This window comes from Maylandia zebra, linkage group LG8, assembly GCF_041146795.1.
Source record: "Maylandia zebra isolate NMK-2024a linkage group LG8, Mzebra_GT3a, whole genome shotgun sequence".
NCBI lineage: Eukaryota > Metazoa > Chordata > Actinopteri > Cichliformes > Cichlidae > Maylandia > Maylandia zebra.
This window is the reverse complement of record NC_135174.1, coordinates 16,948,421-16,961,653: the sequence shown is the minus strand read 5'-3', so window position 1 is coordinate 16,961,653 and position 13,233 is coordinate 16,948,421. Positions and strand designations below refer to the sequence as shown.

The 13,233-nt window shown below is 40.6% G+C and overlaps 1 protein-coding gene across 7 annotated transcripts in view; it reads left to right on the top strand.

Annotated features, from left to right (window-relative positions):
- Positions 1 to 13,233, top strand: part of plce1 (phospholipase C, epsilon 1) — a 79,059-nt gene that overhangs the window by 44,626 nt on the left and 21,200 nt on the right. For 5 of the 7 annotated variants that reach the window (XM_076887502.1, XM_076887500.1, XM_076887499.1 and 2 more), the window contains 13 exons: positions 4,521 to 4,675; positions 4,907 to 5,065; positions 8,813 to 8,958; positions 9,089 to 9,236; positions 9,346 to 9,456; positions 9,576 to 9,685; positions 9,788 to 9,904; positions 11,438 to 11,479; positions 11,856 to 11,984; positions 12,068 to 12,204; positions 12,629 to 12,735; positions 12,832 to 12,956; positions 13,077 to 13,221. In XM_076887502.1, coding sequence (XP_076743617.1) covers positions 4,521 to 4,675; positions 4,907 to 5,065; positions 8,813 to 8,958; positions 9,089 to 9,236; positions 9,346 to 9,456; positions 9,576 to 9,685; positions 9,788 to 9,904; positions 11,438 to 11,479; positions 11,856 to 11,984; positions 12,068 to 12,204; positions 12,629 to 12,735; positions 12,832 to 12,956; positions 13,077 to 13,221 — 1,631 coding nt within the window. The remainder of the gene's footprint in view (positions 1 to 4,520; positions 4,676 to 4,906; positions 5,066 to 8,812; positions 8,959 to 9,088; positions 9,237 to 9,345; positions 9,457 to 9,575; positions 9,686 to 9,787; positions 9,905 to 11,437; positions 11,480 to 11,855; positions 11,985 to 12,067; positions 12,205 to 12,628; positions 12,736 to 12,831; positions 12,957 to 13,076; positions 13,222 to 13,233) is intronic. The other 2 variants (XM_076887501.1, XM_076887504.1) reach the window with 1 other exon arrangement.

Here is a 13,233-nt window from a genome sequence, read left to right as displayed (position 1 = left end):
TTCTATAAGTAGTCTTCGGGAATAATTCTCCAGGATTCTTGAAGGACATTCAAAGCTCTTCTTTGGATGTTGGCTGCCTTTTGATCCGTTCTCTGCCAAGATGATCCCACAATGCTTCGATAATGTTGAGGTATGAACTCTGGGGAGGCCAATCCATGACTAATAATGTTCCACTGTGTTTGTGTTTTTACTGAATCCGTATATGCTTTCATTGCATTGCCATTTTGTTTGGGATTATAGTCAATTCAGATGCTTTCTACATAGTATTGAATGGTGGATCGAAATCGGACTGTTTTTCTTTTTCCTTTCTAATTTGATATTTCAATTTTCAAAATTGAACCAGTAGCTGTTCCTCCATGTTTTACAGATGGTTGTAGACACTCACTGACAATTACTGTTTGGCTATTTGAACAAACATTTCATATTTGAATTCATTACACCATCAGGACTGTTGGAAGTGATTTTTAGTCCAGTTCTTGTATAATATGGCATACTTTGACCTTTTCTCCCAGGTTCTCTTCCTTAAGAATGGCTTCTCGACAGCCACTCTTTCATTCTGATGTGGCTTTGGACATGACTTTCAGATACTGTTCAGCTGCTGTTGATGCTGTTTTTGTATGTTTTTTCTCATGCCTGCTGCTTCTTTTGTCCTCTGCTTTTCCAGTTTCCGCAAATATTTTTAAGGACACACTGCAGACCTTGCTAAGCTATGACACGTTTTAACCTCATGGTGCAAATGCTTAAGGAAACTACTTAAAGTTGGTTCTTTAAGTACTTTGGCTTAACAAACAATAAGAAATAAACAAAAAAAATTCTATAAAAATGATCAGGGGCAAGTGCTGTACTGTAGTAAAAATCGCAAAAACTTTAAAAGACCTTCAGACAGTCAGGAGAATTATTAATCAAGACCATTAAAAACAAACAAACAAAGTCTGGATCTTGAGAAGCAAGATATTTATTTATTTATTTTTAAAAGAGGGGCAACTCAAGACTTTAACACAGTACTTAAAAAATAGCATGTTTCACAAGATATTGGTGATATATTTATAGGACACGTTTGTGCAACACAAACCGCCTTAGACCTTAGACCGAAGCTGTTTGTGCTGCACCTGCTTGCTCAAGTATGTAGGGCACACGGAGACGTTGTCATCAGCTCTAAACGTACTTCTGAGAACAGTACATGCAGTGTGTGTGCATGCACATGGCTGGCAAGTCAACAATCATGTTCAAGGTTCATCTTGTTTGGTTAGTATAAATAAATGTGATTCACTCAAGAAATGCTTCTCCCGTTTCGTTTCATGTTGATTGATCATTTGGACAAAAGTTTCCTCGCGTTGCTTCAGTTTGCATTAGGGTGAAGCTCTCAAAGCATATGCTCACTGCATGTAATCAATCAGTGCTGGTTGATAAGACTGCTGAAGTGATGATCACAACTGAAATAATTCAATAATGTGGCAAAAGTAACTAAAGTTTAAAGTGTTCATTTTAAATTTAAAAGTGTAATAAAACTGACTTATTGATCTATCTAAAACAAACTCAAGTCCAATATTTATAGAGCATGTTTTAAAAGGGCCACAGCTGATTGAGGTGCTGTTCACGTTATGGGACAGACAAGAACAAGATTATTTCACAGTACGGAAATGTGAATCAAAATCAAAATGTAAATAAAACAAGTCAGATAAACCTGATACCTTAAAACAGAAGACAAATCTAGAATGAATATATCGAGAAAATAAACACAAGAAGGAAAATCTGCACTTTAAACATTGTCATTTCCCAGCTCTCAGTGGCATGCTGTTTGTTAAAACAGAGGTTTAACCATAAAAAGGATGTTCAGACCCATGCACTTGATCCACAGCTGTATTTAGAATGCAAACACACACACTCACACATATTTATATTCCGCATGCATTATAGATGAGGAAGCTCATGCATAAAATGCACAGGGACATCATGGTCATTTAGTCCGTGTTCGTGCTCTTTCGATCTCTTGATGCATGTTCAGTTTTACCCGTCAGTGTTGCTCAAACGAACGATTACGATGTGTAATTTGTAAGCGCCCTATTTTCCTCAGTCCAATCTAATCCACAGCCTTCTTCCATTGAGTAAGTGCTCCGTGCGGTTGTTTATTTTTTTGTCACTGTTGACATAGTACAGTATGTGTGCAGCTTGGCCTGAAGAATTCAAAGATAGCGTGCCCGAAGCAAGCTAATTAAATGTTACCATTTACTTTGACAGAAAACATAGATTGTCACCTCTTTACGGTTTGGATGTTTCTTTTTATTTTAATGCACATTTGCATTTCATTATTTCTGCAGAATCTCTTAAGACCTTTTTTGTTTTCCCTTCACTCCCTTGGCTGACAGCTTCGTCCATCTGTGTGTTGTCTTGTTTAAAGGGATGAATAAATGAATGATTGAGAACACTGCATGGTCATGAAATTCATATAGCTAATTTGAGGAGGTGTCTCAATTTCCACTTCACAAGGCTTGCTTGCAATAACACTTCTGGGGTAGAATTGTGGAGATTGATCATCTATATGAGAAAAACTATCACTGTCATTTTAATTATTTAACACAAATTAACTGTTTTAAAGTCACCTAATGGAACTGATGTTTACAGTTAGTTCATTCTGATGGAGCTTATACAAGTATCTGTATTTTAGCGCATCTGTACAAGGCAACAAGAAGAGCATCGACTTTATGTTATTCGATTCAGCCTTTTCAGTTTCTGATCTTTTTATGCAAGTTAAAATGGTTTTGTTTCACAGCATTTGTGTGAAATGGCATGTTAAAAATGGGATAATATTTATTCTACGTAATCTATCTATGTAAGCAGACTCTTCAAGCCACATTTCTCTTTTTCACCTGTCAAATTATTTCTATTGTGATTCATTAAATGCACAAGTGTCGTTGAAAAATGTGCTCAGACCTGTAACTTGCAGTTCTGTCTCTCCGTAGGACATTTAAAGGATTTAGTGGTTTCTGCTGTCTCTCTAACTGTGATAAATGGCTACAACTTGCTCTACAATGTAAACTATAGAATTTCCAGCTATTTTTACTGATTCCTTCCTTCCTATCTGTCTTCTTTCATTTGCTTTGTTAATTTTTCCCTCTGTTTCCTCTATCGTACTATTTTATTTCTTATGCAAAGTATTTTTTTTCCTCCTCAGCTGATATTTTCCTGCTTCCCTACTTTTTATTTTATCGGTTAAATTATTTATCCTTTCTTCCTGCTTCCCTTCCTTCCTCCTTGTCTCCTATGCTTAGTGTGTCCGTCTTCTTATCCTACAAATACACACACACACACACACACACACACACACACACACACACACACACACACACACACACACACACACACACACACACACACACACACACACACAGTGAGTTCATTACACAAGCTGTGAGACCGGATCCACAAATCAAACTGTGTAAATAAGCAAGTTTTGTTCCTGTGGAGCAGCCGCTGCTGTTGCCATGCCTACCTGTTGCACATCTCAAGGGTTACCAAGGACGACCTTTAAGTGTGCGTCTGCTTCTGTATGCATCCGCGGTGTTGTATCAGTGTGACTGTGGGAGGGGGTTGGAAGGTTTCTGTGTATGACAGTTGACAATGACCAGAGAGTCTGTCTAACTCCTGCTGTTCATTTTATTTCAAGTACGTCTCCTTGGATTTCACGAGGTTTTACTGTCGGCAATCTAATTCCCATTAATTCAACACATGAAGCTGATTCTGTGGCAGACATTTCACTCCAACATCTTCCTCCCAACATCCTTAACCATAGAGATATTGGTGACATCTCCTTGCTTTTGTCTGAATGTTATAGATATTTGTCTCCACTTGTAGGAGTATGGAGGCTTGGGAAGGTTAGGTTTTCCCAATGACTAAAATAACTGTTTTATAGCTGAACACAGGTGAAACTTCTCAAAGAGTGTTTCCTGACTGAGCTCTTGCAGTGAGAAAGTTCTGTTTATGTGGCATCCATCCCAACAATGTACAGAATGTCTACCTGGTAGCTCCTGCGCCATTGTAGGAACTGTCCATTAGTCCTTTGTTAGCAGAGATGAGGACAGGTTTTGTGTGTGTGTGTGCGTATATGTGTAAACAGACAGACTAATGGGCCTAACTGAAATCCAAACATAGGATCTGGCAGGTGATCAGTGGTGTTTACTTCCCGTGGGTGAAGTGGAGCTTCTCTCAGTGGATGGAGGAATAGAGAGTGTATAGTTTACTGGCAGTGATGGATCATAAGACTTGGGGCATGCACAAGAAAGCCAGAAAAACAAGGCTTTTAAACTTTTATAGTGAAAGTTAAGTATCTGTTAAGATAATGTTTCACTGTTAATCCCTCCTCTCTCCCTCATTCCTGTGATACCTGCTTTTAACTGGTGCGTGCATGCATGGTCTCTGCTTTGCTCTCATTTCTGACGGCTTCCTTTTACTTAGAATTGTTGAGCATAGATGCTGATGTATAACCTGACTAAATCTTTTCTTGTCTTTATCTGTGCACGCAGAGCGTCAGCTGGCCAGCAGCATGACCAGCAGCAGCACTCTTCCTCCCAGTGTAAGCGGGATCAGTAAGGAGCTGGCAGAGCTGCGCCACCTTGTTCAGTTCCCCGAGGAGATCGCCTGCATCCTCACAGAGCAAGAGCAGCAGCTTTACCAGCAGGTATAAGAGAATTTATATAAAATATACATGAGGGGGAAAGCAGAGGCAGGAACGTGCAATTACAGCTGTCAATATGATCCTTACACTTTATTTGAAATTGTACAGCTGTGTTTTATTGTGGGGAGGTTTAGCAAAGAAGTTGGATGAGGAGAATAGTAGGTGGTGGTAAGTAGTGTCTGTAATGACACAACAATCCCAGCCATTGATTGAGAGCGTGCTGTCTGTCTGCAGGTCTTCCCTTTGGACTACCTCTATTTCCTCACCCGAGACCTGGGCAGTCCAGAGTGTCAAACTAAACGCCACCCAAACCTCAAGGCTTCACTGTCAGCGCCCGCCACGCCCACTCAGCGAAGTAACGCCGTGGAGGAACTGGTGGCGCGATTCAACGAGGTGGGTGGGGCTTTCTGTCTACTTTGTCTGCACTCCACGAATCTTTTAGCACACATGTGAATGTAGTTACACAAGGATGTTACACAGCCTGTCTAGTTCTCCGCAGCTCAGGGTTTACAGCAGGATTTCAGACTGGGTAGAAGCACTGACACTGCACAAATGTAGCTTAACAATTAAAAGCCTTGAGCGACTTTTTATATACACAGACATGTGTAGTGCATTCAGGAGACTCTCACATCTTACGCAGATACATTTAATGAAGTTGTGCCAAAGGAACCATATGGAGATAGTTTTCATCTTAAGAGAGCACTTTTCAGTTAATAAGTTAGTTGTCCTTTGATGATTAAGTGGCATTGAAATGCAGTTCTTGCAGTAACATAAAAATTTAAATGGCAATTTTTCTCTTATTTGCTGTGCGAGTTATACGGACCTATCATGAGCGCAACTCACTCACGACCATGTTCACCGGCTTAAGTTACACCCCCCGAGCCTCGCCTCGTTCACGGCGAATGACTTTGAAAATGCACAAATCCACTGCTGCGAAAGAGAAAGTGCTAGAGAGATTGATTGGAGATGATTATGTCATGTTTAGGTCGCATGCCTCTTCGCATCAGCTGGTTTTCATTTAAGTCAGCCAGAGGAGAAGCACGAAAGACAGTTTTCCAAATGTGCAGTGTTGCCATATATGGTCACAGTGGAACGAGAGTCATATTGACAGCACTGAATCTCTCCTTCAGCTGCCTTTAATTGTGTCAGGTTGGGTTTTACCTTTCATTTTTGAACTGTGGAATATATTTCAAGGTTAAATTATTACTAGTTAATTCACCTGACTATTATTTTTATTTTCCCTGATAAATAGTTCACAAACGTTTCATGTCACTGACTGGATCCACTGTTTTTGAGATGGTAACTAATTAAGAAGTTTATTTCCCCACTTGTAAGACAAGACTTTTTTGATAGAGTTCATTTTTAAGGCATGTGTGGGAGTGAAACATTAATCAGTTAAACAGGATTGAGAAAAACATTGGGAAGCAGGGAGTTGTGAGCAGTTTGGGCCTCCAAAGTGTTTAGCTTTGACGGGACCAGTGTGTGCTCGAGTTTGTAATGGTTCTCTGTTATTTTCCATTATGTAATTCGTGTATCAAGGAGAAACTGACCCTCACAGATGAACTAATACCACAAGCACAAATGGCGACAGACAGACAACAGGACAGACAGGTGGACACACAGACAAAGATCAAAGAGGGGGGGATCATATAGCCAGATCCAAATTTGGATGTGAGTGTGTGTCTGCAATTCTATCAGAATGCTCTTCAAAACTGCCTTTTCATGCTTCTATGGGAAGTTGCTGTATTCTTGTATCATCTCATATTTACCCTTTGCTGCTTTCCTGTTCCATTATATGCTCTGTGTACATTTGTACATATATATCCTCACATCCTGTCCTGCTTGTCGTCATGCACAACACTGCATACGCACTTTTGCTATCTGGAATACCTGAAAAGATGCCAACTCAGTGCGATCCCTTGATGTGTGGAAGTGCAAAAAACCACTTTGCAGATGGACAGAATGATTTAGATGGTGAGTGTAACTAAAACCCCGATGCTGACATGGCTTCGCATTATGTCATAATGCTGAAAGTGCATGATACAAGATTTTCATGCGTGGCACGCAAAGAGCAGGGGAGTAGCAGATAAGAGACTGGAGGGCTGCAGTGTTGTTTTTCGGTAACCAAATACAGTAGATTGCAGAACGAGCTTCTGCTCCACTGAAAAGTTAACATGTAAACCTCGAAAGCCCCAGGAGGGAATTTCTGTAACTGATTCCCTGTATCTGATCAGGCTGACAGTGATTACAAATGTCAGAGGAATTTCTGACTCTCTAATAAAATCAGCCTATTAAAAGCGCTGTTTATTTAATTGCAGTAAGTCTTCCGAAGATGAACCTTGATAGGCTCGTTCAGTTTGGTTTGGGGAACATAAAGTGTCCAATGGGCCAATGACCTTATGGCTGGGGGCTTTAATTTTAGTGTCAAAGACAAGAAAATCTAATAATGCATGTGTCTGATTTCTGCGCTTGTTTGTGCTATAGTTCATGGACAGGTATGGGGAGTGTATGAGAAACATTTTTGGAACATTTTAACAGTTTTTCATCAGGCAGTATGGAAATGGAAACAATAGGAAGAATAGTTCCTGTGTGTGTGTGACTTTATTTAGTCCCTGTCAGGTCAGATGTTGGTGGGCTTTACTGATCCTTACGTAACCCAGTAATAGATCTCTGGGTCAGGGGGATGTTTTTACCACCTCCAAGTGGATTAAAGAGTTTCAGTGTGAGTGCGTTTTTGTTTTTATTGTGTGCCAATGCATTCACGGGGCGCTAATACAAAGAGAAAAAGACACCAGATAGTTAAAACAGGCCAGATTGAAATCTGATCTTTTCCTGTGTTGTGTACCTGTGCTCATACAGAGAGGTCGAGCCTGATGCATATCTGCTGTTGCCGTCATGTCTTTTGCTTGTGCTTGAGGTCAGTCAGTGTAGAGACGCAGCGCAGCTGATAGATATCCGATCTCATTCTTTTTTATGTGTGTGCATGTGTGGAGAGGTGTCGGGGTGAAAGTGTGAGGCTAGCTGGTGCAGTCCTGTGCATACATTGCCACATTAGGCACAAGTTTCCAGAGCAGAATTCATGAGCGCAGACATGACCGTACACTTTCAAGAATTTTAGGTGCCTTTGGATGTCGTCCCGTGTCCCCCATGTTTTATCATACCTAATACCAGCCTTGTAACAGCACACCAGCACACTTAAAAAGTTATCCAGGGATTTAGTATGATGTCACCTGTTATATGGATATTCCACTAAGAAATATTGTGCTAGTACAGTAACAGCATTTCTAATATATACTTCCGGCCGCTCCCCTGCTACAAGGGGCCACCAAAACAGGTCCTTTAATATATTTGAATTGGTGGAGTTTTATGCCACATGCCCTCCTTTACCCAACGCCAGTGGGAATATGTGTCTCCAGCTGTAATCACACCAACTATGGAGGCATTACAAGCCTTTCCAATAATAATTCCAAAACATTAGGGGCGTATAAGTTACAGACAAATTGTATATAGTAGAAAATAGAGTAGAAAATAACCTGTTTATTTTCCACTTCCTATGAGGTTTATACATATTTTTAAAAATGCAAATGTTTCAAACTCTTTCTGCTTGTAATGCATTCAAAAGGCAATAAAGTGCAAGTTAAACCTACTGGTGGTGGTCAGAGGGCCCGGTGGCGCCAGTGTCCGGCAGCCTCGCCTCTGTCAGTGCGCCCCAGGGTGGCTGTGGCTACAATGTAGCTGCCATCACCAGTGTGTGAATGTGTGTGTGAATGGGTGGATGACTGGATATGTAAAGCGCTTTGGGGTCCTTAGGGACTAGTAAAGCGCTATATAAATACAGGCCATTTACCATTTACCATTTAAACCAATAATAATAATAATAAAAAAACAGCCCCATATTGGGTATTTTCAATGTTGGAACTTAATGTTTCTTTAAAGCCAAAATGTTATTCACTCCAAGGGAAAAGCTGATGAATAACCAGACAAAGATGGTGCTGTGAGTTACTAGGGAGGTTTTCTGCAGTTTATGTGTCAGCTTACTTTGTAAGTAAGATAAGAGCGCAATAAAGTGCAGCTGTTGTTGGTGCTTGATTACGATTGTAACAGTTGGCAATACTGAAATGCGAAATTCTGAACACGCAGGTGAGTTCGTGGGTGACGTGGCTGGTCCTGACTGCAGGGTCCATGGAGGAGAAAAGAGAAGTTTTCTCATATCTGGTCCATGTCGCTAAATGCTGTTGGAACATGGGAAACTACAATGGTGTCATGGAGTTCCTGGCTGGACTCAGGTTTTAAGAAACACAATGACGCAACTCAAATACACCCACCTACTGAATATACAGGCAATTTATTATCTGCACTGTTCTCACACAAAAATATCAATGTGTTCTGTTTTGTTTCATTTTTTTCGCCCTTCAGATCTCGTAAGGTGCTGAAGATGTGGCAGTTTATGGACCAGTCAGACATCGAGACCATGAGAGGTTTAAAGGATGCCATGGCTCAGCATGAGTCCTCCTCTGAGTACAAGAAGGTTGTGACCAGAGCTCTTAATATCCCAGGATGCAAGGTGGGCCTATGTTTACCCCAATGACATTTGATCCTCTAACTCACTGACCTTGGCTGCACTGTAATTTTTATTTTTGGGTTTTTTTTTCTCTTACACATATACACTGTAGGTTGTGCCATTCTGTGGGGTTTTTCTAAAGGAGCTAAGTGAAGCGTTGGATGGCACAGCAAGCATCATCAGCCTCAAACCGTCTCCTGATAACACGGAATACTCGATAGAGGTGCAGAAAACACCCGCAGTCATTCGCAAAAATACACAGATCTGATAAAACTGACACTACATTACATATTTGATATCCTGTTAGTATAATCCATCTTGCACTGCTGTTTCTGCCTCCAGTTTGTGTCCGATTACAGCGGCCAGCGCAATTACTTGTCTCGATCTGGCCCAGATGGGCTCCATGTGCCAGAGAAGGAAGCTACTGTGAGCAACATCCTTCAGATTATCAGGTATGTGCATGCTTAATGACTAAAGCGATGGTGTTTGACACAGTCGTCTCTCCTGTTCTTTACTTTATCCGTCTGTTTGACTCGACTGTTCCTGCTCCTTAGATCTTGCAACCGGAGTTTAGAGGCAGAAGATCCTGATGACGCGTCCACCAGTCCGTCTTCTACTGGCCCGTCCCCCGCATCCAGAAACAACTCCTTCAAAGACCGCAGCCACAATCAGTTAGTTCAGTTTCTTCTCCCCCCCCCCCTTTTTTTTTTTTTTTTAGTGTGCCATCCAAGCTTTTGTTGTGAGATATTTCAGCGTGCAGTGTCAGGTATGAGACCCTAGAAAAATGAGGTGTCTTGTTAAAGAATATCCCAGAATAGCATCTGTTTACCGTGACCGGGTCTTGATTCTTTCCAGTTGACGGATAGTGTGTATTTTAACGCAGTGTAAGGGATGTTCATGTAAGTAGTTTAAGGCATACAGGAGAAAGTATTAAATGGTACATAGCATGCGACCAAATTCACCAAGACCCAAGGACGTCATGAATCACTTGACTGGCTTTTATTTTTACTATTTGTCAACTGCCGATGAACTCTGCTTCATCATGCTGATGTGTTGATTTAATACAAAAAAAGCAACATTTTGCTGTTCTTTCTTTTTCTTTTTGACTTTTATTTTGACTTCCTGCTCTCACGTTGCACAAAAGTTAGTAATACTCATGCTCTCACTTTACCATTGTGTTATTTTACATTTTTGGTTACGTTTTTGTCCCTCTATTATGGCAGCCTGAAGATTGTATTGTTTAGCACTGTGACCCTTTCTATCAAAGGTCTGTTTCCAAAATTGGATTCTTTATTTTGCTGGTCATTCACAGACAATGACTCATGGACACAGCAGAAGAATGTTATATACAGATTTATATCAGAACTGCGAATACTGCCATGCTGTGAGGGCTTGGCTTTGCTGGTAGCGCAGTTCTGAGCAAAATCACAATAGATGCAGTGCATTCATTAGCTTGCTTACAAATGTGCAGCTACAACAGCCTCTGTTGAAGCAAACAAGGCACTGCAATGTAGCGATAGACAAAAGTTTAACATTTAACAAAGCCACTAAGCTTTAATGATTAATGCACAGCTATTTTAAATGTAGGGGATATCCTCAAGTGCCAAGTAGGCTGGATGTTCACCAAAGTCTTATTTTGGATTAGTGCGCAGTTTTCTTTCATAAACACCAGCGCGAGATAACGGGTTTGTGAAGGAACACATTTGCAGATTGTTACTGAGATGAAGTGATGTTGACATGAAATCTGTGTGGGGCAGAGTTAAAAAAAATAGATAACAGGTTAGTTTCCTGTCAGGACAGGAAGGAACAGAGTTCTGGTTGTTGTCAGCATTCTGGTGGCAGGTAGCTAATAACAAAGGCTGGAATTTGGAGGACGTAGAAAGTCATTTAATTCCAGCTGTGATCTGTTATGTTTGCAGTCAGGAAACCTGGACCATTTTATGTGTTTGTAAACTGTTTTCTCAGATTCAGACAAATTATTCGATGTTAGCACAGAATTTGGAGTTCATAGCTTCATAGTGTGTATCTTTCTTAAACATAGACTACAGTTTCAAAAAAAATCACCTTTCTTCTGTGTTCTGGATCTTTTTCCCACCAGCACCCACTTAAAAAAAAGACCTCAAAAAACTATTGAAAACTCTTTATGCGTTCTTTTTTTCGTCTCACATCCTCTCTTCGTTCTTTGTTTCCTGCTCCCCTTCTAGTTCCCTTTCATTTAAGACGACTCCAGAAAAAAAACATGTTTTGTAAGTTGTTTCACAGTATAAGTTACTGGAATTTGAACAATGCTTGCTATCATCAGTATGTTTCAGATTACGGTTTAATTAGAAGCATGAGCAGTGACTAATGCATGGTACTTTTTTCTTCTTTTTTTTTTTTGCTTGATCAAGCCAATGCTTGCAGGATAGGTTCAGTTTCTGTTTGGTTCTTCTTAGTTGAGATGCAGGTCATTTCTTATGTCTGATTGAATTGCTTTTTAAAAATAAAATGAGTCCTATGAATACTGAGATGTGCATTTGGAAAATCGCCTCGGAAATCAGCATGCAAAAACTTTAAAAGACGCAAAAATCTTTGGCTCTTAAACTTTCTTTCCAAACCCATCTAACCCCTGTCTGTCTTCAGATTCTCGGTCGGAGACTTGTCGGATTCAGATGGTGACTTGTCTACCGAGCCGGTGGTGAAAGAAGTGGAGTTTCAGGGGACCGAGGAGACGCACAGAGCTTTTAGCCATGGCACGGAGCTCATTCCCTGGTAAGAGGCTCAAGCACACATGCAAACACATCCAGCTGTTGGTGCCTCAGCAGACGTGCGACAAACTCTTGTTTTTTTTCCAGGTATGTGCTGTCACTACAACCAGAAATTTACCAGTTTCTGCTGCAGGGCGCTACGGTCATTCATTACGACCAGGACGGCCATGGCAGTGCTCGCTGTCTGCTACGTCTACAGCCTGATAATACAACACTCACTTGGGGTAAATTGCAAGAGTTTAGTATTAAGAAATTTGACCTTATCTTCTACTGAGTTATTCAGCAACCTCGTTCTTCATGAGTCATATTCATATAGGATTCCAGTTTACCAGTGTAAGGGGGTGTGGGAGGCTTGATACGCTGAAATCACTGCATCAAACCTTCCTTTTCTCAGAACTTTTTTAGCATGTTTATACCTCAAACAGACGAGACCAATTTCCTCTCTCGTTGTTTCTCTTTAAACAGATTTAAAGGGCATTATAAAAAAAAGTATATTTTTTTATTTTAAATGTGCTTTACGTGTTTATCTACAGAATAAAAGCCTCAGTTTAAACTGCTTGTAAATTTGTGCATTCATGCAAGGGCTCTTCAATTTCCGTTTGCCGTTACAGCAGCTCAAACAGTCATAAATATGTTGATTTACGGCAGGTAAACCTCAAAGCGGAGGCCCTTCCCCTGCAGAGCAACCACTGGGATTGGGGCAGCCTGTAGTGGCTGGGCTAGCAGAAGGCCTGCTGGACCTGGGAATAGTGAAGGTTTGTCATAAAAAGAAATATTTTTTTGGTTTTGTAGATTTTAAAAACCCAGATTAGCTTTCAAGTTCATAACTTTGTGTTTATTTGAATGTGCAGGCAGTGTTTCTGGGCCATCAGGGTGTCGATGTTCATGCTGTATGTTTGCAAAACAAGCTGAGTCAGATGACAGTGGAGGAGAATGGCCTCAGCCTTCTGTATGGTCTGAGTACCACAGACAATAGGTTGGTGCCTTTTTATAATCTATTAGGATTCAAATGCACTTTTATATAGAGTTACTGTTACACTGCTAAAACATTTTCATTTTACTTAAAACTAACTAATCTCCTGACTGATGCCATTAGACTTCTGCACTTTGTGGCCCCCAATCACACGGCACAAATGCTCTACAAGGGCCTGTCAGAGTTGGTGAATGCAACCAGGAAATTAAAGAAGTTTCCTGACCAAAGGTTGCAGTGGCTGAGGAAGCAGTATGTCAGTTTGTATCAGGTAAAACTCTAA